At 37.8% G+C, this 27,340-nt stretch overlaps 2 protein-coding genes across 4 annotated transcripts in view; both read right to left on the reverse strand.

Annotated features, from left to right (window-relative positions):
* CATSPERB (cation channel sperm associated auxiliary subunit beta) overlaps positions 1–27,340 on the reverse strand; it is a 191,023-nt gene that overhangs the window by 97,248 nt on the left and 66,435 nt on the right. For all 3 annotated transcript variants that reach the window (XM_064375157.1, XM_064375158.1, XM_064375159.1), the window contains exons 8-14: positions 26,504–26,653; positions 21,290–21,385; positions 21,034–21,152; positions 19,437–19,469; positions 11,709–11,775; positions 1,962–2,008; positions 987–1,136 (exon numbers count right to left, since the gene is read on the reverse strand). In XM_064375157.1, coding sequence (XP_064231227.1) covers positions 987–1,136; positions 1,962–2,008; positions 11,709–11,775; positions 19,437–19,469; positions 21,034–21,152; positions 21,290–21,385; positions 26,504–26,653 — 662 coding nt within the window. The remainder of the gene's footprint in view (positions 1–986; positions 1,137–1,961; positions 2,009–11,708; positions 11,776–19,436; positions 19,470–21,033; positions 21,153–21,289; positions 21,386–26,503; positions 26,654–27,340) is intronic.
* Positions 23,946–25,056, reverse strand: LOC105717768 (proteasome subunit alpha type-2-like). The gene has a single exon (XM_064374501.1). The coding sequence runs from the start codon at positions 24,809–24,811 to the stop codon at positions 24,107–24,109; it is 705 nt and encodes a 234-aa protein (XP_064230571.1). The 5' UTR covers positions 24,812–25,056; the 3' UTR covers positions 23,946–24,106.

Here is a 27,340-nt window from a genome sequence, read left to right on the forward strand (position 1 = left end):
TTGCAATGAGCCAAGGTCGCACCACTGCACTCCAGCCTGGGTGACAGAGCGAGACTCCATCTCAAAAAAACACCAAAAAAAACAAAAAAATATTGTATGTCCTGTTTGCTGTCCTGAAAACCCATTTATCTTTTTTTTAAAAAAGGAATTCGTTTTTCCATAAATGCTTTTCTCCCTCTCCCCTTCACCTATTAAGATGGTACCTAACCTCCAAATTTTAACCACTTCACTGAGTTTCTTTCAAGAGTGTACACTGCACACGTGAATAAACTATTTTCTCCTATTAGTCTATCTTTTTCTTTTTCTTTTTTTTTTTTTTTTGGTTTAATTTGCAAGGGTCCAGGCATTGAACATAAAAAGGTGGAGGAAAAAATTTTTTCCTTCCCTACAGTCTTGACAATAGGGGCTAAACTTATGATTTTGTTTATTTGTTTTTTCAGACTGGGTCTTGCTCTGTCACCTGGCCTGGAGTGCTAGAGTGCAGTAGTGCCTCACTGTAGTCTTGAAGTCCTGGCCTCAAACCTTCTGCCTCAGCCTCCGAGTTGCTGGGATTACAGGCATGAGCCATCATCACTGGCAGTTTATGTGTTTTTTAATGGCTCTAAGAAGAATCCTAATTCACAGGTAGGGTTAAGGACCTTTGGAAGAAAAAATATAGATCTGTGGCAATTAATTCCTTTTTTTTTAATTAACCATTTTATGGAACCTTAAATTTATATAGAAAAATCCCAGTTTATATTCTTTAGAGAATCAGCAAGGGAGAATCATTATGCACAGCATCATGTTTTCCATTTTCATCAAAATGAATGACATCAGGCAAGAAATCTCTAAAGTGTCAAACTGTATTATTGATCTTAAATAATTTTTCTGTAGCCAATTTTATGAGGTTCTATTGCCAAAGATAACAAGAACTTGAAAATAACTTTTGCTAAGGTAAATTTTTATTGTCATGTCAAGATAAATTCCATCTGGGATATAAGGCTTACCCGGTTATAGAAGAGGTAAACTCCAGTATGATGCTCTTGGTCAACAAGAAATGTTATCACACTTGGAGGACTTTTCATTCCTTTAAAAATGTGAAGCAAGCAGGGTAACCATTCAAGAAATGGTTCTTTACTATAAAAACAAGAGCTTGACTATAAAAAAGAAGAGAAAAATTAATGATGTTTTTGAAATAAAGTTCTAATTAGTTCTCTTAGTGCAACTAGCCCAATTGTTCTTAGAACTAATATTTACAGTTTTTTGAACAAACATAGAAATTAACCCTCCCTCCTTGGTCTTAAAACCCACTCATCTTTAAACTCCCTGGTCTTAAAACCTACACTTGTCTCATCTGAATTCCTTCTTTAGGAAATCGACCCTCAGGCAAGGAACTGAAACTCATCAGATCACCACATCCAAACAATGAGAAGTCAGACTCCTCATCCATCACGATTGCTTCCTTATCCATCTCTAATTCCTGTTTTCCTACCTTCCTTTCTGTGTAAACCCCCAAAGTGTACTCAGTCAGAGAGACAGGTTTGAGATTTTTATCTCCCATTCTCCTTGGCTGTAGCACCTGATTAAAGCCTTTTTTTCTGGCAATACTTGCTGACTCAGTGATTGGCAGTCTATGCAGCAGCAGGACCTAGACTGAACTCGTGGTGTTTTAGTGACAGTAGGAAAATAAATAAACAACTATTGTGTTGTCCTGACTGATCACAATTGTTTTTTTGTTTTTTGTTTTAAATCCTTAGTGTCTATGCCTCTCTTATGAGCAATATGAGCCCAGAAAACATTGCAATGCATCTCTGTGTTTTTTTTTAGAATCATTGCGTAGGTCCTAATTAACAACACCACTGGGAGCAAAGAGTGATTGTGAAGCTTTTCAGTCTATAGAATTGCCAATTTTTAGATTAATCACAATCCATGAAATCATGCACAACAAAATTTATTACCTTATAAAATATTCAATATCATACCTCACTTAGGGTTCTGTTTCTCTCAAAGGTGACTGCAACATAATCAGCTATAAAATATAAGGGTACAGAAATTATGAGTGCATCTGTATTTCCAGAACTGGAAGGGTTAGTCTTAGTAGTCTTCATGAAAGTTATTTTTGCAAACTTTTATTATTATTCTTATTTTCATTTACCTACTTGCAAAAATAACTTCTATGAAGTTATTATGGTAAATGGAAATAAGAATAATAATAAAAGTTATGTATCATCAAGTAATGTACACTCAAATCTCATTTTCTTATCCCTATTGAAAGTGTACCTGTGGTCTCAGATTTAAGTTCAATTTTTTTTTGTTTTAGGCCATTAACTTATATAAAGCAAACTTATCTTTATATTTTGTTCTAGTTTTATTTTATGTCATTGTATGAAATCTAGATGTAACTGAGTAGCTTAGATTAAAAATGCATTTTGAAACTTTATTTTTTTCCTTTCTTGATTTTTGCCTTGAAAACATGGTTTGGAACTTTGTTTCCCTCCCTTCCCACCAGACACACCCTTGCACTGCTGGCTTATCTAATTATGTGCTTGCTTAGAAGTTCCTGGGGCTAATTTTGAAACAAATCAGACATGGAGACTCAGTTATAAAATTCCAGAGATTACCTCAAGGAGGTTAGTCTCCAAGCTGGCCATTGTGGAGATGACACCAGCCTATGCTCTAGGTGAACATGATTCAAGACAGCCACCGGGACAAGACACACAGACTTTGTACCCAGCATCACCCCTGCATGCCTCCCACCCCAGCTTCCCCCTTCTAAAGTCCTCTCCCTAGCCTATAGTTTGGAATGGTCTTTTAAAGGCATGGGCCTGGCCATTCTCCCAACTGCTGGCTTTTGGAATAAAAGTCACTTTCCTTTTACTGCATCTCATCCTTGTTCATTTGACTTTATAGGTGGCAAGCAGTTGAGCTTGCATTCTTTACAAATTTGGTAGTCCCTATAGGGAGCCTGCATTTTGAGTGGTCTAGTCTGTCAACCTTGTCTGCAACAAGTGGGGCAATTGACTGCAGCAGTGTGCCAGGGCTTACCTATTCATGCTACTGGATGGGTCAAGAGTTGCTCATAAATACTAGCTGCTTCTGGCTAGTTAACCCTGCAGCTGGGGATCTGGAGATTTTCCCAGCAGCTGCTGAGATATTTTGTCTCAGGGAATCTCCCTTCTCTCCCTGTCATGGCGTTAGCCGCCTACTGCACTTTGCTGGTGCAGGGAAAGTGACATGTGAAGAAGTTGACAGGCTTCAGAACTGGATAAGTCAACTGGAATGCACCCAGGTCTCCTCTGTCTCTTCTGTGATAACACTTGAGCTCTGCTCCATTTGGACGTAGATGCTTGTGACGTTGCCTGGGCAGGTACACCATCTTTATCTGTGGCACCACTTGAGCTTTGTTCTGTTTTGACCTAGATGCTCATGGGGCCACCTGAAGTTGAGACAAGGTTTCAGGATTTTTATCTACTCCCCTTGATGGGGAATTAGCTTGGGAGTGCACCATCTGAATCTGTAACTGTGTATGTATGTGATCTACATTTGGGCCCTTATCTACTTGCTACTTTCTTACCTTCTTTCTCTACCCTTTAAGGCAGCCTGTACGAGCCCCTCACTCAACCCAGGGATCCAGCCCTGAAGTGTAACAACTTCTGTCATCCTGGCTTTTGGCTGGGTTGTTCTTTCTAGGATTCTAAAGTATTTCTCACAGCTGTGCCAGATCTTATCCGGAAAAGAAGCATGTGAATTCTTCTGTGGGTTATCTAAATGTGCCTGTCATCCTGCTTATGGTTTTCAATGCTATTTGTATGAACAGAAGGTCGGAAATACCTGGGATGAATGTTTAAACAATCCCAACTCCAGTTCTTTTGCCCTTTCTATCTGCTTGTTTTGCCATTTCATTTGTTGCCCTCCCATTAGTGTTTACTGGGATTGCAGCAGGACCTGGACTTAGATTAAGGTTGATGTACTAAAAAAGGTTATACTGGTCATTGCCAGTCATCAGCCTGTTGGGGAAATCAATTCTTTGACATCTTGGGCTGTCCTGTGTGGAAAAACTTACACAGGCATACCTATTGGGACTGTGAATGGTACCATCAACACTGGTTGCATAAAGTAAGAAGAATTCACTCAACTCCTGGCAATCTAGTCACAGGGAATTATTGATACAGAGACAAAAGCAAGGCATCAATATAAGCTGCTCCTTTGCTCACTAGAGGCCCCTGATTTTGTCATTCTCTTTGGGACTCTAGATGGTTACATATTATGGTCCATTTCTGTGCATTTTAAACTGACGGGAAAGTTATAACAAAAAAAAATTCAGAGCTCAAATGGTTAATTTGCAACTATAAAGTTAATCAGATTTCTAAAGCTCTCTATCTTCTCTTTCTTTCTTCCTGCTTTGAATCTGCTTTTACTAAGGAGTGGTGTCAAGATAAGACTCAGTATTTATGGTCTAACTGAAATGTAAACATTGGAAACTCATTTGAAATGGAAGAAAAAAAGGATAAAAGAGACTTTTTAAAACTGAACTGCCACATGAAATTTAAAGTAGTTTTTTTCTAATTCTGTAAGGAATGTCAGTGATATGGAACTAAAAAGGAGTCTGTATAGCCAAGACAATCCTAACCAAAAAGAACAAAGCTGGAGGCATAATGCTACCTGACTTCAAACTATGCTACAAGTCTACAGTAACCAAAACAGCATGGTACTGGTACCAAAACAGACATATAGACCAATGGAACAAAACAGAGACCTCAGAAATAACACCATACATCTACAACCACCTCATCTTCAACAAACCTGAGAAAAACAAGCAATGGGGAAAGAATTCCATATTTAATAAATGGTGCTGGGAAAACTGGCTAGCCATATGTGGAAAACTGAAACTGGACCCCTTCCTTATATCTTATACAAAAATTAACTGAAGATGGATTAAAGACTTAAATATAAAACCCAAAACCATAAAAACCCTAGAAGAAAATCTAGGCAATACGATTCAGGACAAAGGCATGGGCAAATACTTCATGACAAAACCACCGAAAGCAATTCTAACAAAAGCCAAAATTGACAAATGAGATCTAATTAAATTAAAGAGCTTCTGCACAGCAAAAGAAACTATCATTAGAGTGAACAGGGAACTTACAGAATGGGGAAAAATTTTCGCAATCTACTCATCTGACAAAAGTTTAATACCCAGAATCTACAAGGAACGTAAACATATTTACAAGAAAAAAAACAAACGACTCCATCAAAAAGCAGGCAAAGGATATGAACAGACACTTCTCAGAATAAGACATTATGCTGCCAAGAAACACATGAAAAAAAGTTCATCATCACTAATCATTAGAGAAATGCAAATCAAAACCACAATGAGATACCATCTTATGCCAGTCAGAATGGTGATTATTAAAAAGTCAAGAAACAATAGATGTTGGTGAGGCTGAGGAGAAATAGGAATACTTTTACACTGTTGGTGGGAATGTAAATTAGTTCAACCATTGTGGAGACAGTGTGGCAATTTTTCAAGGATCTAGAACCAGAAATGCCATTTGACCCAGCAATCTCATTACTGGGTATATACTCAAAGGAAAATAAATCATTCTACTATAAAGACACATCCACATGTATGTTTATTGCATCACTAGTTACAATAGCAAAGACATTCAACCAACCCAAATGCCCATCGATGGTAGATGGGATAAAGAAAATGTGGTACATATATACCACGGAATACTATGCAGCCATAAGAAGGAATGAGATCATGTCCTTTGCAGGGACATGGATGAAGTGGAAGCCAGCATCCTCAGCAAACTAACACAGGAACAGCAAACCAAATACCACATGTTCTCACACATAAGTGGGAGCTGAACAATGAGAACACATGAACACAGGGAGGGGAACAACACACACCAGGGCCAGTTGGGGGGTAGGGGGCAAGGGGAGAGAGAGCATTAGGACAAATAGCTAATACATGTAGGGCTTAAAACCTAGATGACAGGTTGATAGATGCAGCAAACCACCATGGCACCTGTATACCTGTGTAACAAGCCTACACATTCTGTACTTGTATCCTGGAACTTAAAGTAAAATAAAAATAAAAATTAAAAACAAAAAAAACTCAACTGCCATAGAGACTTCTTTACCCAAATTTTGGTCCATTGCTATTCTTGGATTACCTACTAAGGCAAACAAGGTTCAGCCATGTGAACAGATTGCAATTTTGTCACAAAAATAATTCAGATCCAGCTATCTTTTACAAAATGATGAGTTTGTATTGCTATCTTGTGGCTAGAATTCTAAGGTAAAAGCTATGGGATATTTGTGTATGCATATACATGCTTAGATATGTTTATATGACGTTGATGTATTACGTGTCATATCTGGCACACTACGAAACTGGCTTATAAGTAAATGAGTATTCATAAATGAAATCCAAAATCTTTTCAAGTTCACATAAGTCTGATAAATAAAACTCATTTTAAATATTATTAATAAAATAAACATAGAAATGGATTCAGAATTGTTAGCATACATTTTTGTCTAAGTTTACTGATTAGATATGCTTTGTTTTGCCTCTGCTAGTTATATTAAGGTGTCTAGATTTGGCATAAAAGTTATAAGGCTATAAACCCAGCCAAAGCAAAATGATCTTTGTATGATTTTTTTATAAAGAAGATTAATATTCGTGGTTCAATAAAAACAGCTGAATCTTCTAAGTTGTCAGCAAAATGCCATGTGTTTAACTTTAAAGTTCTTAGGTGAATCTCTGATGTTTACAAGCTTTAAAAATGGTTAACAGGAAAATAACTTTAAATGATGACTAGTGCTGTCTAATATCTCAGTTTTCAAAATTAATCTAGATAAATGATTAAACATGAAAAAATCAAATACATGTAAATGGTAAATGCTTGCTAGCAAACTTTTTATAAAATTTAAAATCTTAAAATTATTTTGGATGCTCATTTGGATGTCTGGGTCATTTCCAACTAAAAAACAATTAGGATGTAGGAAAATATAGTTTATAAAACTTGTAGAATTATTTCATCTATATAATGTTAACATCTGCTAAACAGTTCAGGATTTCTTGCTTTCTAAGTTTTCACCAAAGTTTAAAGTTATTAAAAATAATTATATATGAGAAGATAATTCTGTAAGTTGTATTCCTATTAAAAATAGTTATATATGAGAAAAGATCTTATATGGTAAATTTCTGTCCCAAAGTAAGTTATTTAGGAAAGAGGTAATATAGGACAAGATAGAAAGGAAGCATTCCATAGATGGCCTATGTCATATGCCATATTCATGGATAGCCTATGTCAGATGTAAGATTTTACATCTTATCAAGATAATTTCTATGCTGTCTTTATTAGATTTTTGATAGCTTAAAAAAACCTGAGATTTAAAAGAGTTAAGGTTTTTACATCCACGTAACCTTCTACGTTGCCCTTAAAGTCTTTTGATTATCACTTTGGCTAAATGAATAACTATTGTTTTACAATGACCTATCATTCTATTTGGACCAAATGTTTTGAGTCTTTTAACATCTTTCACAAACGTCCTCAAAATAAAATCCTAAATTAAGTCTCTGACTTATTTCTTGGGCTTATCAAAGCTATAAAAATTAATCAATGCAAGGTTGTAAATCTTTTTATGGCTTCCAGTCAGGACTCCAGTATCACCACCTCCACTCTCTTGAAAAGGTCCTTAACGGTGCTATTAACTAATCCATGTGCTGTTAAGTTACAGAGCTTTGACTCCTAGATGCACATATCACATCTAAGAAGACACTGACTCTGTCAGTATCTGATACCAAACTCAAGTCAACCAAAGCCTCATCTTTAGACCCAGACAAAGGCCACAAAGTATACTGCTTTAATAGGACACAAGACAATCCTGTATTTAAAAACATTAAGATGCATTTACTAATTTTGCCTCTATCTGAATTAATATTTCTTCTGTGCCTTAATTCTAAATAATTTAAATGTTTAGCTACCTGTGAGGTTCCTTTCCTGTCATTCTCAGAATGGGGCAAGGCTTATAACCATTTTGTTTGAAATGTTGCTAATTATGTTTTACTTTACCTCCAAAATGGAAACTATCCCATTCTTTCAGGCCCAGGGACTACTGCAGAAGAGGCAGTCATGTGAGATTATAAGGGCTGGTTTTGAGGGATAGACTTAGTTCAGAACCTCCAAATCAAGGACAGGCACACAGATGCCTAAACAGCTAAACAAAATGCCTGCCTGTGTGTTGTATAACTAATTGCTACAAGCTAAGATTATAGTAGCTCAATGCATAAAATATATACATAAGTCAATTTTATAACTTGGGTTTTTTGGCTTTTGGTTTTTTAGCTCTTACGCTGCTTAAGAGGAATTTTAAGGATTAGTGAGTGCCTGGTCACCTCCATTCTAAGCTGGCCTAAAGTGTCTAATTGGCTATAAGTCTTTTGACTCTAAGTTTCTTGGCCATAGGTATCCCACTGAAGGGCATGATGAACCTGGGACAGGCAGCCATACCACCCCAGCATTAGTATGGGACAAAGAAAAACTTCGCCATTGATACTGCCTCTGGCAGATCTTTACCAAAAAAGAGGAAATATAAGCCAAAAATAAAATACTGAGTCCCCCACCAACTGAACAAACCCTCCCCATTGGCCAAGGGAACCCCAAGGAAAAAAGCTTAAAAACTTAATTCCCAGCCATGATGGTATAGAAAGTCAGACATGCCTTATTATATTCCCTCCCTTTTATGGTTTAGATACTACAATTGACCAGTATTAATTATCACAAGACTGACAGAACAGATTATTTATGGCAATAAGCTATCAAATTATAAACATGACCTAAGCCCATGTCAGACAAGGATTAAGTCTCCCCGCAAGGTAAACGGAGTCATATGTTACATGCACGTTTCTTCAATATGCATGTGTCAGGACCACTTTCATAAATATTCATAGCTCCTCCTATAACCTGTTCAATTCGTGTGTTTAGCCAACCTTTCATCATACCTCCTGGCCCCCTGGGTATGATGGACAATGGAGAACAAGCTTACTAACTTTCTAATTGATATCGGGGGGGGGGCATATATTCCATAGTTAACATCTGCCTATCCTCTGATTCAAAAAGACTGATGGTTGCAGGAATGTCAGGGCAAACCGTGACTCACCCCTTCCTACAACTTGTAGATTGTCATCTTAAAGACCACAGGAAAAACTCCTTTCCTCAAAGACAGGAAAAACTAAAGAGATGAACCACACTCTAAAAAAATTGCATTGCCAAAATATGTCAAGAAAGCAATTTGACTTGTGATAAATTTTTCTCATTGTCTTACTGTGAGTCAAGTTAACACCCCAAAGTGGGTGCAGGTTGAATCTTTTTGACATTGTTTATGGGAGACCCTTTTGAGATTGTTTATGGGAGACTCCCTGGGAGTCCCACCTTTAGACCTAATAAAGGAATCAAGAATTAAACAATACATACAACAGTTAGGGAAGACATTCCTAACTAGGCATCAGTTTGCTGCTTCTAGTCCTCACACCCTAGGGGTGAGCCCCTTCACCCTTTCCACCAAGAGTTAAGGTATGGCTAAAGTCTTGGAAAACAACAAGGACCTGACCAGCAGCTAGCCAAAAAGTGGATGGGACCTTATGATGTGCTGCTGACCCTGCATTCATCTGTCAAATTGGCTGGAATTAAACCCTGGATATATCACACTAGGTGAAGGCAGCTCATCCTCAACCTGATACCTCAGACAACCAGCCTGCCTCTTCATGTGAGCCAAGAAAAGACCTAAAGGTGTATCAAAGAAAAAAACACAGAGATAAATACTATCCCTTTCTTAACATCAATTTCTTAACAAGTTTTGTAGTCATTAGATTATTTATTTCTGGTAAAACTAACCTTTTAGCTGAATGCGCACAAATGGTGGCTTCCCTCCAGAACAGAACAGACTGCTGGGTCTGTGTGGAATTGCCCTTTCTTCCACTGCAGGCTTACCATGGTGCATCCAAGCCACCAACCTAAGTACTTGATGTCATTTCTATACCTGGTATGGGGCACTTCACCCATTTTCCTTTCATGGCCATAACTTGTCTCATCATGAGCCTCGCGAATTTCCTACTTGCCAGGAAATCAGAAAACACGTTTTTCAACTAAGTTGTGAGCAGGTCAATGTCACCTCTACCTTGGGATATGCTGTACACAATGGTGTCAGATGGCTGACAGAGGTACAAATACAGGTAATAGGTCAAGCACAACTGTGCACTGAACACCACAACAGCAGCACACCTCAAGCTAAGACCTGGAACATGGGATGGTTACCTCCCCAGCAATGTCATCAAACTCTTCAACTGACTAGCAGTTACACGGCTGGGGTAGCAAAACAGCTCCTTCTCGCATAGAGCCAACCCTCCATGCTGGGGCTGGCTGTAAGCCTGTGGCACTCACAGTTGACCCTATGGCAAATGCATCTGGGAGCACCCTTACCTTACAGGATGAATCCTGTTCCATCTAGACTCTTTGCCTGCCAACTGAGAAAGTACAAACGCCAGACACCACTGTTGAAAATGGCATCCTGGTGGTTTTACCCACTAGCCATCTTTTCCCCTCAGGCAGTGACCACATATGTAGAATTACAAGTAGAGGCCCTGGCTAAGCATACAGCTGCTGCCTTTAATAACATCCACCATGCCATCACCCTTGTTATTGAGGAAACTTTCAGATTAGGCAAGTGGCCTTACAAAACTGTATGGCCCTGGATATCCTGACTGCAGCCTAAAGTGGCACTGTGCATTAAGACTATTGTCTATATATACTAGATTATTCTCACAATATAACCTAAGCTATGCATACATTGGATACTCATATTTTGCTATAGATGCCTTCTCCCAATAACGGCATGGCTTAGTCAGCCACTTAGTGCATGGAAGACTTTCACATATAGCATGATTGGTATTTTGCTCATTGTCCTCTTCAGCAGCTGTGGATTTTATTGCTGTTGTATACTCTGCAAGGATGCAGGAAAGATGTCTTCAGAAGCTCCTGTGTCCCTGCACCATAATGCTCCCACAAATTCCTACTACAAGTCTAGGAACTTGAGAATATTTCCAACTTCAGGTGGACAAATTCCATTCTGGTACCTCCTAACTATGCCCCTTCTCAGCAGGAAGTAGCCAGATCGACTATGCCACCCATTTTCCATAGAAATGGAATGGAATTTGCATAATGGAAAGTTGTAACCAAGTGGCTTAGGTTAAAAATGCACTTTGAAAGTTTTTTTTTTCCTTTCTTGCTTTTAGCCTTGAAAACATACTTTGAAACTCTTGGTTTCCCTCCCTTCCCACCAGACACTCCCTTGCACTGCTGGCTTATCTAATTATGTGCTTGCTAGAAGCTCCAGGGGCTAATTTTGAGACAAATCAGACATGGGGACTCAGCTACAAAATTCCAGAGATTACTCCAAGGAGGTTAGTCTACAACCTGGCCATTGTGAAGGTGACACCAGCCTATGCTCCAGGTGGACCATGACTCAAGATAGCCACCAGGACAAGACACACAGACCTTGCACCCAGCATCACCCCTGCATGCCTTCCACCCCAAGTTCCCCTTTTTAAACCCCTCTCCTGAGCCAAAACTTTGGAATGGTCTTTTAAAGGCTGAGCTTGCATTCAGTTACATATATATGTAAAAGTCTCTTGATACAGTATATCTTGAACAAAAATTTACCTTCAAATTTCTCTCTGTTAGCAAAACATCTTTCATTATACCACAATTTTCCTTTCACATAGTCAACCTACATAAATAAATAAAGAAAAATATCACTTAGCCAATATGTAGGCTTAAAATATCTTAGATATAAAATAGACAAAAAACAAAAAATTTCAAAGGTTGATAGTTCAGGAAAGTGAGGCAAATAAAGAGACAAAAATTGTATGCAAATAAAATAAAAGATTGTAGAATGAGGACAAGAAATAAGAATATACATTTTGAACAATGCACAAAAAAGGAATAAAAAGAAATTGCACATGGATTAGTATATGTTAATGGAGGATGGCCTTGTCTATGAACTCTCAGAAGCTACCAGAAGCCGTCAGTCTTTCAGCACAGTTACAATGGGTCACATGTTTATCTTTTATTCCTCATTAGTGGCAGCTGGGTAGCTTTCTCAGAAGCCTGACAGCAGCAAGAAGCAACAGGAAAAGGGCTTTGAAAATTGGTCATGAGAGAGGAGCTTCAAATATATTGAATATGTTGGATATTGATGTTGATATTAATTAAATGCAACAGTTTGAGATTATTTTATCATAGGAAGATTCTGACCTTCAAATATCTGTTGAGACATAAGAAGACTTTCTTACTTTTTTATAGGCCAATAATAAAATCTGTCTGATCTATGTGCAAAAGCCTTCGCTGCTATCTAATGATCAAACTTGAACACATGAGGAGTCACTTCTTTTTTTTTTTAATTGAGAAGGAGTCTCACTGTGTTGCCCAGGCTGAAGTCCAGTGGTATGATCTAGGCTCACTGCAACCTCTGCCTCCCAGGTTCAAGTGATTCTCCTGCCTCCACCTCCCAAGTAGCTGGGATTACAGGCACACAACACCATGCCTGGCTAATTTTTTTTGTATTTTAGTAGAGATGGGATTTCACCATGTTGGCCAGGCTAGTCTTGAACTCCTGACCTCAAGTGATCCACCCACCTTGGCCTCCCAAAGTGTTGGCATTATAGGCGTGAGCCACCACACCGACCGAAGAGTCACTTCTATGTATGTATGTATGTATGTATTGATATGGGGTCCTGGCTCTGTCACCCAGGCTAGAGTGCAGTGGCATGATAGTAGCTCACTCCAGCTTCAAACTCTTCAACTTAAGCAATCCTCCCGCCTCAGCCTCCCAAATAGCTGGGACCACAGGTGTGCACCACCAAGCCTGAGTAATTTTTTAATTGTTTGAGGAAAGGATTCTCACTACATTGCCCTGGTCTAGAACTCCTGATCTTAAGCAATTCTCCCGCTTTGGCCTTGTAAAGCACTGGGATTATAGGCATGAGCCACTGTGCACAGCCACCAACAATTTTTTTTTAAGTATCTGCATTGTGCCATGTACTATACTGAGATTTTTCATATGTAATGTTACTTAATCACCTAAGAGGTAGTATATATTGTTGTGCTTATCCTAAGAGGTAGATATTGTTAGGCTCATTTTAAAATGAAGAAATTGAGGTCCAGAGAGTTACACAACTTGTTCAAAGTTTTATGTCACATGGCTAAGTTAGTCCAACATTTGAATCCAGTCTGTCTTTATTTATTCACTCGATGACTCAACAAATATTCATCGAGACTGCCTATGTGCAAGGCTGTGTGGTAACTTACCAGGACACAATAGTAAGTAAGATAGGCCTTGACTGGAATCTAAAATCTTGTGAGGCTAGTCTGAAGCTCAATAGACAAAACAGGGTGATAATGATAGGAATTTGTGTTGAGAACTGGGAGAGTGCACAGGAGGAGCACCTTGGTGCTCAGGGAGGGATTTTTGAAGAATGCTGAAATTCTCTAAGTGAAATAGAAGGAGGGGGTGCATGCTTAGAAGACAAAACATGTTATGCAAAGGAGTCGAGGTATGAGAAATGCTGGCGGGTTCAGGGCAGGTGAGTGGTTTAGCCTGGCTGGGCAGGATGGCTGCAGGTGGAGGCAGGCACGCTCAGGCTGAAGCAGAAAGCATTTTGTGTCTCACGAGAATTTCAATTTTATCCTTAAAGAAGTGATCCATATTCCTTGCTGTTGCCACTAAACAGATTTTGGTGGATAACTAACAGATTTTACCTCATGCCAAATCCCCAATTTAGGGATATTATACTTCCTATTACCTTTGTCTGGAAATGCTCTGTCAAAATAATTACTCCAAGTCATTCAAGTTTCTGCTTAAATTTCATCTCTTTGAAAAGGCCTGCTTTAATCACCCTATTTAAAATAGAATATTATCTTCCCCTAACTCTTTCTCTTACCCTGCTTTAATTTCAACAAGCACTTATTACTATTTAAGATCACATTATATATTTGTTTATGTATTTTTTTTAATGGTCTAGCCCCCTCAGTAGAAAGTTAAGCTATATGAGAGTAGGGACTTTGTCTTGTTCACTATGGAATCCCTCTTATCTGAACAATAATGGAATATAGAAACTGCTCAACAAATATTTGTTGAGTGAATGAGATCTACTGAATGAATAAATCATTAAGTATTCACTCATTCAACTACCTGCCCAAACACCCACATATATCTCATTCTTAACTAACCTTTGCTTCAATCATTAGTAAAAGAGATCTTATCCAAAGGTAGTTCCTTATAACCCTTAAAAATAACTTCACTTTCCCCCTTCCCTCCACTCCCCAATTCTAGTACCTCTCTACCTTTGGAACCCTGTATTTCCCCTCTCCCTCATCGCTACCAACCATCCTTGAGTTTTACTAAGATATTTTAGTTTAATAGGATTTATCATAATATCCTTGCAAATTGTAAAAACCTCCATGAAGGGCAATTTGTGATTATTTTTTAATGTTGCATAAGTATTTACCCCTTGATCTCCCAATCCAAGTTCTAGGATGTATTGTATCTATATATCTGGACACATAAAATTTCTAGGTACAAAATTATTCATGGCAGCATTGTTTGTAATAGCAAAATATTGGGAAATTACCCAAGCATCCATCAATGGATGATAATTTAAACTCTGGTTAGTTCATACAATGGAATACTTGAAGCTGTAAAAAAGAAACAAAAAAGAAAAGAAAAAGAGGCTATTCCCCATTTATTAATATGGATTTTTTTTCCTGTGATTTGTTGATAAGTGAAGAAAAAAATTTAGTATACTTTGTATATGGTATAAGAAAGTGAAGAAAAGAATATATATTCATAATTATTTGAATTTCCATTAGAAAACACTGAAATGTCAAGGCAAAAGTAATTATCTAGGAATAAGTAAAAGAAAGAAAAAAAAGCCACTGAAATGATATAAAATTTTAAAAAATGATTACCTGTAAGGGATGGAAAAATCAGGGTGAATACACATAGAAGTGGGACAGACTTCTCAGTGTATATCTTTATGTAACTTTTTAGTTTTTAACTATGTGAATGTGCTACCTATTTGAACATCACAGTTTTTAGGTATTGAAAATTCTCATTTCCCTTGCAACATGTCCTTTTTTGCTATAGGCTGTATGGGAGGTGGGGCCTTTGGGAGGTGATAAGGTGAATAGAATTAGTACCCTTATTTGATGTGGGGTGATTCAGTGAATCAAATTAGTGCCCTTATAAAAGAGAACCCAGGGAGATCCTTTGCCCCTCTGCCATGTGAGGACACAGTGTACAAACAGATAGCTATCTATGATCCAGGAAGGCAGCCCTCACCAGAAACTGAATCCGCCTGCACCTTTATCTTGGACTGTCTAGTCTCCAGAACTGTGAGAATTAAATTTGTGCTCTGTATAAGCCACCCAGTCTATGGAAACTTTGCTACAGCAGCCCAAATTGGCTAGGATGTCTTTGTTCAAACATCCTTTTCTAGACTGGGTGTGGTGACTCAGGCCTATAATTCCAACACTTTGGGTGGCCAAGGCGGATGGATCACCCAAGGTCAGGAGTTGGAGACTAGCTTTACTAAACTGATGAAACCCCATCTCTACTAAAAATACAAAAATTAGCTGGGCATGGTGGCACATGCCTGTAATCCCAGCTACTCAAGAGATTGAGGCAGGAGAATCACTTGAACCCAGGAGGTAGAGGTTGCAGTGAGCCGAGACTGCCACTGCACTCCAGCTTGGGTGACAGAGGGAGACTCCATCTCAAAAAAAAAAAGAAGTCCTTATCTAGTACTCCATTTTGACTTATACAGATAGACAGAAAACACATGAATAAATGTAAGATAAAATGAGAGAAACAGCCATATATTTCTCATCAATAGTCCTCTCCTCATTTTCTTCCACTTTATTGAAATGTCTGTTCTTTTTCATTTGTTTTATTAAAGTTATTTCTTGAATATTTTCCTTAGTTGGGATAACCAGGTCATATACTCTCTTAATCTGAAAGATGAATAATCTCTTGGCTGGAAATAGAAATTCTGGACTTTGGTTCTTTTGTCTTAACTTGACTGTAGATGTTGATTTCACTGTCTTGAACCTTCTACTGTTGTATAAACAAAATCTAATACCAGTGAGGTATATTTTGCTTTTGCTCTTTCTGTTTGGATACTTGTAATATTTCCCCCTTAACCTTATAATTGAGTAATATTCCTTGGATATGCCTACATTTTTTCAGTGCTCCCTGGAATTTAGTGGATTGTAATATATAGTCTTGGGATTTTCTTAATCTCAGTTAATCTTCTTCTATTTTTCTTTTTTTGTTGTTGTTATTCACTATCTTCTATCTGTTCCTTTTAAAATACATCTGAAAACTCTTTTGCTTATCTGTTAGACCTTCTGGATCACTCCTCAAAGGCTCACGGTTGCTGTTGTGTCTTCTAGCCATGTTCCTTAGATAGTTTAAGAAGTTTCTTCATCTTGGTCTTCCATGCCACTACTCTGCATTTAAACAGTGGCTATTCTGTCCTTCAATTTATTCCATTTTTAATGAAAATTTTGGTATTTAGTCCCAGGAAGTATTTTGATGCTGCACTTGAAGCTCTTTATCAGTATTGACTGTGTTCAAAGCACACTTAAGGTAAGACCTTAAGTGTTCAAAGCACTTATACAAATATTCATCGAGGCTGCCTACCTGCAAGGCCATGTGGTAATGTATCAGGATACAATAGCAAATAAGATAGGCTTTGACCGGAACCTAAAATCTTGTGAGGCTAGTCTGGGGGCTCAACAGACAAAATAGGGTGATAATGGTAAATTATCTAATACCTCAGTTCCAATGACAGTAATCACAGAGTAAGTGCTTATTGGGTATTTGTGAAATGATTTTATTTAAAAATGTTCTTGTTCAATTGTTCCCTCATCCACCAGCAACTCTAGTATTATTCTAATGATCTTTGCTCTCAGAATGCCAGGCTACCTTAAGTGTGCTTTGAAGAGAGGGCTCAGGCATGGTTTGTGGAGCACCTCAAATTTTGACAACTTGAATAATAGCTGCCATGCCACCAGCTCAGAACCAGAAGGGGCTCCCCTCTTTCCAGGTCTCCTTCAACTTGCCCACCTCAGGCACAGGGAGAATGCTGCCCTCCTGGTAGGCTCATCTCCAGCCTCACCCTCAGCCACACTCCCAAAGCTAAGAGAACCCTTCCTTAGGAGTTTGCGGAGCTCTGCCAGCCAAACTCCCTCGAGAATACTTCACCTTCTAATCCTCTAATCTCAGGTCTGTGTTGCCAAGCACTTTGTTCTCAGGTAACCCATGAGCGAGGTAATGATATGCCAGATCTCCTCAATGCGATTTCTCAAAGCAGGCTTCCAGTGATCCCAGCTGCCCAGTGGCCCCAGCAGCCTTTTGACTTAGCAGGGCAGGTAGGCTGAAGATAGACATTAAAGGGAGTTAAAGGTCATCGTCTCCTCCATCCATTTACTTTACTTTTGGTGTGATTCTTTTTTAGGTGTAGCTTTTTAAAATATATGTTGGTTTTTCTTAAGTTTTCTATAATGTTCCTTTCTACTTGTTATAATTGCTGACATATTTGGATTTATTTCTACTGTTTTACCTTTTAGTTTGTTTTCTATTCTTTTACCTTTATCTCTCCTCTCCTTCCTTCCTTTTTGTATGGATGGATACAAAAAGGATGAATGAGAATCATTCTTTAATCCTGTTTTCCTTCCTCAGGTGGTTTGGAAGCTTTAGGTTGTATTCTTTTTATTATAGTTTTTTGGTAATTATCCTTCAGTTCTTAACACATATACTGAATTGCACATTTTCCTAACAAATCCTTAACTTATTCCCCATATTGGTTCTCCTGACAAAGATTTTAAATACTTTATTATCCACTGAAAACTATTGCCATTTCTCCTTGTTATATTTTTTTGGTTCCATCCAATTATTAAACACAAAATGTATAACTTATGTTTTATGTATTTTATTTTTATTTTTATTGAGACAGAGTCTTGCTCTGTCACCCAGATTGGAGTGCAGTAGTATGATCTTGACTCACTGCAACCTCAGGTGATCCACTCGCCTCAGCCTCCCAAAGTGCTGGGATTATAGGCATGGACTACAGCATCTGGCCATAACTTATTTTTTAAGCCAATTATATTCTTTGAACACATATTTACTAAGTACAGACTTTGTGTCAGGTGCCTTTCTAGACACTGGGATCTAGAAGTGAACAGCACAGACAAGGCTCCTGTTCTTCCAGGTCTTAGAACTTACTTACATTCCAGTTTTCCTCATTGCTTCTAGCATCCTACTCCTTCATGGGGATTTCTGGATGGTAAACCCTCCCAATGTCTTTAGGTATGATAATTTTCTTTTCACTCTCATTCTTGAATTACATAGTTTAGCTAGGTATGGAATTTTATTTTGAGAGTTATTTCCCTCTGTTCTTTATAACACAAATCATTTTTGCCCATCTGGCTCTCTCTGTTCTCTGCTTTACTTTTCCTCTGATTAGTATAATTAGTCAGTTCTACTTGCTTCCTAAGAAATAAATATTCCTTCCTCATAGACAGTGTGAATGTAGGTATATGTGCAAATGCACATATGCACACAGACTGGAGACTGAATAATCTAAGATAAAGATGGAGGCAGATTCAGTGCGTGGTGAAGGCTGCCTTCCTGGTTAATAGCCATCTGCTCACTCTATAAGGACAGAATAGGGAGGGCATATGGCAAATGGCTAGGAACACTCATGATTTCATTTGTGGTTTTCCAACTGAAGCATTACCTAGTTCATTAATCACAAAACTTGACTTTTTAACATACAGGGGAGATAATCAATGAAACAAAATCCCCCCAAAGGTCAGAAGCAGACCAGCGACTAGATTATATGACATTTTTGTGCAAGTTAGAAAAGGTACCCCTTTCTCCAGGTAGGACAGATTTACACTGGGGTAGATAGACTGGGGAGTAAAGCATTAGCCAGATCCCAGCCCTTTACTCTCTTCAATCACATGCCCTTGTGCAGAATCCAACCTGAACAACCATAGCTAGTCTGGACATAGCATATGAGGGGGGGTGGGGGTGGCCTCTGAAACAGGGAGGAGGACTTCTTCCTTTGAAGCAAAAGAGGAGAGCACTGCTTAATGGTTGCTACAATAGATATTATATATACATATATATATATATATGCATGCTACAAATTTAGATATGTAATATATGCTACAAATTTGGATATGTAAATAAATATATTTTGTTTAAGCTATAAGTAATATAGTAACTGGAATAACTTATATTGTGAATTATTGTCTTACATCTCAAGTCACCAAGTAAATACATATCTTCTAACCAGCCCTGGGAAATGTAAAGCTTCTTACCCTTTCAAAACCACAAAAGTCTGCCCTGGAAAACTAGAAGAAAAAAAGAAACTTTAATTTTTGCTTGCATATCAGAAGGCCTAACAAAACATAGCAATTTAAATTATACCAAAGGAAATAAACCATATAAATTCCTTGGAAAAATTTATACCAAAATTATATGTTTTTTCTATCCCAGCAGTTAAGATAGCCAAACACTAAAAGAAGTCTCTGATATAGTTTGTACAATATCTGGGAATTTCCCCATCAGTCTTTGCCTCATTTTGTCATTTTATTAATTTACTTATACCTTAGTGTGATTCCAGAAAGGATTTGAGAAGAAAACCATGCCTTTTAATGATTTAAGTGGAGGAATTAAGAAGTGTGCAGGCATATCAAGTCTGCCACCCACTTGGGTTTAGGAAGGCATACTCTCAACCTATTATTTTCTCCTTTGCCACTCTGTTTCTTCTGCCCAGCCCAGGGCAGTCTGGAGATCAGGACTTACAATATACAATCCCTGTCTACTTCTCTGCACTTTGAATTTAAGCCATTGTAGCATTCCTGGTTTCAACTCTCTGTTTTAGCAATTACTTAATAAGCATGTTAAAAAAAACAAACCCAGATCTACTAGACATCTAAGCAACAAATGGTACTTTCTCAGAGATGGTGAGGAAGGTTCAGATATATGTGAACATTCTTTTTTTTTTTTTTTTTTGAGACGGAGTTTCGCTCTTGTTACCCAGGCTGGAGTGCAATGGCGCGATCTTGGCTCCCCACAACCTTCGCCTCCTGGGTTCAGGCAATTCTCCTGCCTCAGCCTCCTGAGTAGCTGGGATTACAGGCACGCGCCACCATGCCCAGCTAATTTTTGTATTTTTAGTAGAGACGGGGTTTCACCATGTTGACCAGGATGGTCTCGATCTCTTGACCTCGTGATCCACCCGCCTCAGCCTCCCAAAGTGCTGGGATTACAGGCGTGAGCCACCGCGCCCGGCCTGTGAACATTCTTATACCCGAAGAAGGATAATAATTACCATGTATAAGAAATATCTGCCTCTCAACCAATACTATTTCCCCTTCTTTACTTTCCTCTATCGTTTCTCCTACTGATCCCCAGTCTTTATTGCTGGTCTCATCTCTGTTGTAGTAATTTTTGAGAGGTATTTGTTAACATGTTTAAGAATTTTATGGTATGCATATAAACTATCTTCACCTAAATGAGTATTTCCCTTCTATCAATCCCAACACTTACATTTCATTTATGTTACTTTGTAATACTGTATTTGGCTTTATAAATTACCTTAAAGCATTTGGGTAACATATATAGCTATAAATAAATTGAGAATCAATAGGTAGGTAGAAGATCTTTTCTCCACATATATATTTAAAACTTACTATAAATTTCTACAGGAATAAAACTAGCACCATTTCCAAATTATATATTCAATACTACAAGGCAAAGGAAAAAGTTGCTGTATTATGCCTTTATGTTTTTCAAAAGAAAGAAGCATTTCAATTTTAAGATATACCACACATAACTCAAACATTAAATATTTCTTTTTGTGTCACAGAAGATATTTAAGGTTAGCTATTAGTTACAAAGCAATTTACATACCGATAAGTGGTGGTCTGATGGATAACGAAGATCTTCACTTACAAAAAGGCCCAAAGAGGTGAGGAGGACTAAAAAATGATTTGTTAAAACCATATCCACCACTGAAAGGCCTTCGTATTCTAAAGGAAGAAATCATACCATGGATTAAAAAGGAAGAAAAAAGTGAGCTCCATAGCGAAGCAAAGACATTTTATAGATATTAATCAAATATTGATATGTTAAATGCTCAAGATTAAGGCAATGTTAGAGGAGTTACCTTCTTTAAGGTGGGAATAGATAGTCTCTGTCATGTTAATCCACGTAGTACCATGATAATGCCAAAATCCAGAAAAGGTTATGCCTATGTAAACACCTACCATGAAAGAAAAGGAAAATTAAGGCCAGGCAACTTTACAAATCGAGTCACTCTATTGTGTGGTGTTAGGCCTCCAGGGGCAAGAGCCTGAGCCCGTTCTATCTTCCAACCTGTTGTCCTCTCTTGCCTCAACTCCTTCCTGGCACTTTGATCTCACTTCCCCAAGCATTGTAAAGATCAAGTAACTTCAAGTTACACCACAGAATATTAGCCAACTATCTGGAGGAGGAGGAGGTCCTATCCAGACCTGCTATTCACAGAACAACATAAGAAAAGGAGCCAACTCTCTATCTGGGTTGACACAGTGTGGCATATGGACAGCAGAGAGGGAAAGAGCACAATTATTAGGTTGGTGCAAAAGGAATCGCCGTTTTTGCCATTAAAAGTAATTGCAAAAACCATGATTACTTTTGTATCACCTAGTAAAACTAAATGAATTACGCAGAAGCAGACTGTGAGCCATTAGGAAGTCAAAGAGATTTGGGTAAGGTTATTTGTCTATCCCTATACTGATGCATACTGTTTTAATCTATTGCTTTATAATAAGTCATGCTAGGACAAATTTTTGATCTTTTTATTTTCTCTAAAATTGTGTTTGCTATTCATGGTGTTTCATTCTCCCACATGAATTTGGGTTTGGCTTGTCAATTTCCAGACCCTCCCTTACCCAAAAAAGAAAACACACATACACACACACAAACAAAAAACATTGTTATAATTTTTCTTGGAATTATATTGAATTGATTAATTTGGAGATACTTAATATCTTTATAATATCTGAAGTTCTTGCTTATAAATGTCTTATTTATTTTGGTCTTTTTTTAATGACCTTCATTAGAGCTTTATATTTCTACACAATAGGCCTTTTTTTTTTTTTTCCCAGCTGATTTTTCCTCCCTTTATTCTTTAGGACTAATTCTGCTGGCACACAATAAAAACCTACATGAGTTTCCCTTACATCTTAAATATTACATGCCTTTAATTTTCCCTTCTTTGTAGAATTTTGACATTCCTTTGGTCTTTTGATACTGGACGTTATAGAAAGACTATACAAATTTAACAGCAGCTAAACAAGTACTTAACTATTAACCATGCCAGGCTTTAATTTGTGTTATCAAATTCAGTCCTTAGAAAACCCTGAGATAAGGTTGGACACAGAGGTTCATGCCTGTAATCCCAGTACTTTCAGAGGCCAAGGCAGGTAAATCGCTTGAGCCTAGGAGGTGGAGACCAGTCTGGGCAACATGGTGAAACCCCATGTCTACTAAAAATACAAATATTAGCCAGACGTGGTGGTACAAACCTGTAGTCCCAGCTACTCGGGGGGCTGAGGTAAAAGGATGGATCACCTAGGCCGGGGTGGATGAGGCTGTAGTGAGCCAAGATCACACCATTGCACTCCCATCTGGGTGACACAGGAAGACTGCCTCAAAAAAACCAAACCAACCTTGAGATTGCCTCCACCGTCACTCAGCCAGTAAGTGGGAGAGTTGAGACTTGACTTCAAAGGTCATTCCTTTTAGCTACTAGGTCCTTTCTAGTGTGCTAAAGTCAAAATATATCAAGAGCCTCCAAGAGAGATTATTAGATGAGGCCAAGATAAACGTCTTGAAACAGGAAGCCAGAGTTACTATCTTTCATTTCCTATAATGCTTTTGTCACCTAAAACAAGATATGGGTATTACAGTGACGGTAGGTAACAGAACTGGTGATCCTGACAAAAATCTCCAAAATAAGGTTATTTTCCCTAAACTAAATCTTAGAATCTTTTGAGTTACATTTAAATCATGGAATTGCCCACTATACTTTGATGTTGGTAAGAATGATTGTGCTCATAAACTCTCCTTATTTTCTATAAACCAGATTAATGATTTTTTATCCTAAGATACCTTAAAAAAACAAAAAACTAAGCACTGCCTTCACATGAGAGTTCAGATAATTATAACTTTCATTATAGTGAAGATACTGATTATACTGAGATTATATTAATGAATTAACAAGAGCCTTAAGCCACAGTTTTGACACTTAAGTATTAACGTTTTATTTCAAACACTTATGCTCATCCTTGTTAAAAAGTCTAACAAAATCTAAGGGGTTCCTTTAAAACATTTACCTACTTGTGATGGAGACACCGACAGGAACCAGCAAACCAGTTTATTTACTTACACAATATATCTCCCATGGAGACCTATTCGGCTTACCACTCTTCATAGCCCCAATACAATCTCATAGAGCACCCTAGGATTTCACTGATCATTACCTAATGGCACCTAAAAGCACCTATGCTTTTCTTGTCCCATGAATCCGTGAAAGTCTGCAGATCCTTCCAGCTCTAGAAGCAGTGCTGTTTTTACCAAAATCAGCATTTTGCTTTATGGAAACACAAGCAACATCTTGTAGTGACGAGGGCAGTAAGATTTGACTTAACCAAAATTGGCTGACAACTAAAAAAAGTGATTTCATCATTCTGCTTTGCAATGTGGTCTTCCGAAATCAATTATGATAAAAAAGCAGGAAATAACTGTTAAAATTTTAGCAACTCCTAAAAGGCTGGGAGGTGGGTTTAGCAGTTTATTAGGATTTATAAGTCATTTTAAAAACAGTCGATTTAAACCAAGTAGAAATAAGTATGCAAAAAGTCTGCAAAACAAAACATACTTTAAACATGTTTAAGTAGACAGATTATCTGAAATTCTCAATTTTTCAGTCACTTCACTGTTATGCTATGGCAGCCAAGTAATCCTTAACTTCAGTTGGAGTAAGCCTCTTAAATCCAGCTTCATTGCAGATTCCAACTTCTATGTTATCCTCTGTCATTTGCCCTTCAAAGCTTTCCTTTAGGGTTAAGATGGCTGTATGAATGGCATCTTCAAGTTCCAGATCTTCATTATATCTTTTCTCAAGGAAAGTTTTCGCATTTACATAGTTCTTTCCCATTGCTGTAGCTTTCCAGGCAAAGTATGCTCCAGATAGATCTGACTGAAATAAATATAGTCGCCCTTCATTCCATCCACAAATAATTAAAGAAACTCCAAATGGACTAACACCACCTGACTGAGTATATTCTTGCATCACAGAAGCTACTCTCTGTACCAGCTGAGCTGTGGGAATGGGTTCTTGGTATACAAGACAGTACTGTTGAGCTAGTTTTCGAGCTCTGTGCACAAGCACTCCGTAATCTGGGCCCATGCCACTGTACACCAAACCTATATGCTTGGTAATTGGTTCTACTTTGTGCACACTTCGTTCATCATACAGAATGGATTTCTGTTTTTTCTCAGTTGCTAATACCACACCATTTGCAGCTTTAATTCCCACTGACGGGGCTCCTCCAGCTACAGCAGCCAAAGCATATTCAATCTGGACAAGTTTACCAGATGGGCTGAAAGTAGTCAGCGAAAAGCTGTACCCGCGCTCCACCATCTTTACCCGAAGAGCAATTCCTTTTTTTATTACTGGGTACTTTTTGGGATTTCTTACCTTATTAATAAGATTGTTAAAATTATAATATTTAATTAATCCTTGGTGAAATAGTTTTTATACATTGTCATTCTATCTCACAACCTTCTAGCATGTCCATATTTGTTCTGAGTTTTTCTATAGATCTTTTTGGATTTTTATGTAGGTATACATATTATCTCTGAGTAATAAAATTTTGTTTCTTATTTTTTAATTTTTTAGTTTACTGATTTTCCTTTATGTTCACTGAATTTGGGGTCTAGGAGGTCATCAATTAGCTAGGAACAATAATTATAATAATACTATTAATAGTAGAAAGTGTAATGATATTATGATGTTGTGATATAATAAGAAATATATATTTGGTTTCTGTCCTGGCTCCTGATACAGCCCTCCTAAAATCCTATCACTTCCTGCATGATGGGGTGCTAGGAACATCCTTTGTTCTAACATTTTGTCTTTGACCCCAGTTTCTAGTACAGAGTCCCTAAATTCCTTGGAATTTCCTGGGTGACGGGATTGTCTTTTGTTCTAATGAAGCAACTCTTGACAGACTCCCAGATAGCTTTAAGATGTGGGCTGGTCACCAGAAAAAGCAAGCCACCATTAGAAGCTTAGAGCTTTCAGCCCCACAGCACATCTCCCAGGAAGTGGGGAGGGGCTGGAGACTGAATAAATAATTGATCATGCCTATGTGATAAAGCTTCCATAAAAATCCTTACAGTGCAGGTTTTGGAATGCTAAAACACATCTACCTACCAGGAGTGTGGCGTGACAAGTCCACGGGGACAGAAGCTCTTTTCTAGGGAATCTTCTGGACCTTGCCCAATGTACTTCTTTATCTACTTACTGTATCCTTTGTAATGTCCTTTATAATAAACTGGCAAACCTAAATAAACGTTCCCCTGAGTTCTGTGGGCTGTTATAGCAAATTATTGAACTCAAAGAAGGGGTTGTGGAACCCCCCCAAATTTATAATTAGTTGATTAGAACCACAACCTGGAACTCGTGACTGGCATTTGAATTGGGGGACAGTCTTGAGGGACTGAGCCCTTAATCTGTTGTTGAGGTGGGGGTCTGTGCTAACTCCAGATAGCTACTGCCAGAATTGAATTTAATCATAGTACACCTACTCAGTCATTCACAGAAAACTGGAGAATTACTTGGTGTGAAAAATCCATACATTTGGTGTTAGAGTGTCATGAAATGAATATAGAGAGAAACAGTTGTTTTTTTCCCTATATGTATGCTCTCAGATATTACAGTTGTAATGAAAAAAATGCAAACATAAACAAAGTAATGTGGTATTTCAGGAACAACAATCTGTTTATACATGGCAGGAATAGCAGTGGATTAAAGACACAATGGATAATCTCTGGGAGAAAGTAATATATTAATGGAGGGTATGGGATAAATGAAATTAGGAGACACGCTAAATTCATGATTAACATGGCAAAAAGTCACAGCAAAAAAACATACTTAGTATATCACACTTGTAAGTAGACAAGATATAGTATTGAAGGATAATTTTTAAGGTATTTTTAGGAAACAATTTTCCTCCCCTATGTCTATGCATTTATTTCTGCTGCCGGTTAAACATTACTGTTATAAAATACACAATGCTGACTTCAACATTCAATGAAGCTGTAAACCTACCTTTAACCCCTGAGTCCACAATGAAGCCTAGTAATGCCACATCATTGGCACAGGGGCATTTTGTCGCTTTGAGATCTACCACATGTGGATATATGTTACTGATCTCTCTTTCTGAAATCACATTCCCAGGAGTCCACTGAAGAATCGGTTCTGTGGAAATCAAATTTGGATATTTAAATTGTGAGAGCGAACTTGAAATGGAACATTGCTACTTTCCTTTAAAGGTTTTAAAAGAACCAGGTAAAGAAATGATTCCATAGTTCAAAAAAGGTGTATTACCTCACTCTGCATTGGTTAAAAATAGGTCAGTTACTGTTTTCCCGGATAGAAGGAGTAAAGTCAAATTCCCCTTGGTGGGGGCCTGGCAAGGTTATGTTGCAGAAGAGCATGTAGAATGGGAGAAACTGCTTTGGCCACATTTGAAAAATACCATTTGCCACAGGATCTATCCCTAGAAATAGAATTGCTGGATCACAGAATACTAACATTTATAACTTCTGAGCCCACTCATTTACTTTTTATTTTCTTCCCAAGCCCACTGAAATACAGTAGATATATAAAAATGAGAATAAATCCAGAGTAGCAGTGGAGAACAAGTACAGTTATCATTAGTGGCAAAGAGACTTAGAGATATTTCTGGAAGATAGTTGAAAAATACTATTTGCCACAGGATCTGTCTCTATAAATGGAATTGCTTTACCACAGAATACATTTATAACTTCTGCTTCAAGAGCCCACTCATTTACTTTTTGTTCTCTTCTGAATCCCACTGAAACAACAGTAGGTAAATAAAAATGAGAATAAATCTAGAGTAGCAGTGGTGAACAGGGACAGTTA

The sequence above is a fragment of the Aotus nancymaae genome, unplaced genomic scaffold, assembly GCF_030222135.1.
Source record: "Aotus nancymaae isolate 86718 unplaced genomic scaffold, 86718_ANA_hifiasm-v0.15.2.pri h1tg000011l, whole genome shotgun sequence".
NCBI classification, from domain to species: domain Eukaryota; kingdom Metazoa; phylum Chordata; class Mammalia; order Primates; family Aotidae; genus Aotus; species Aotus nancymaae.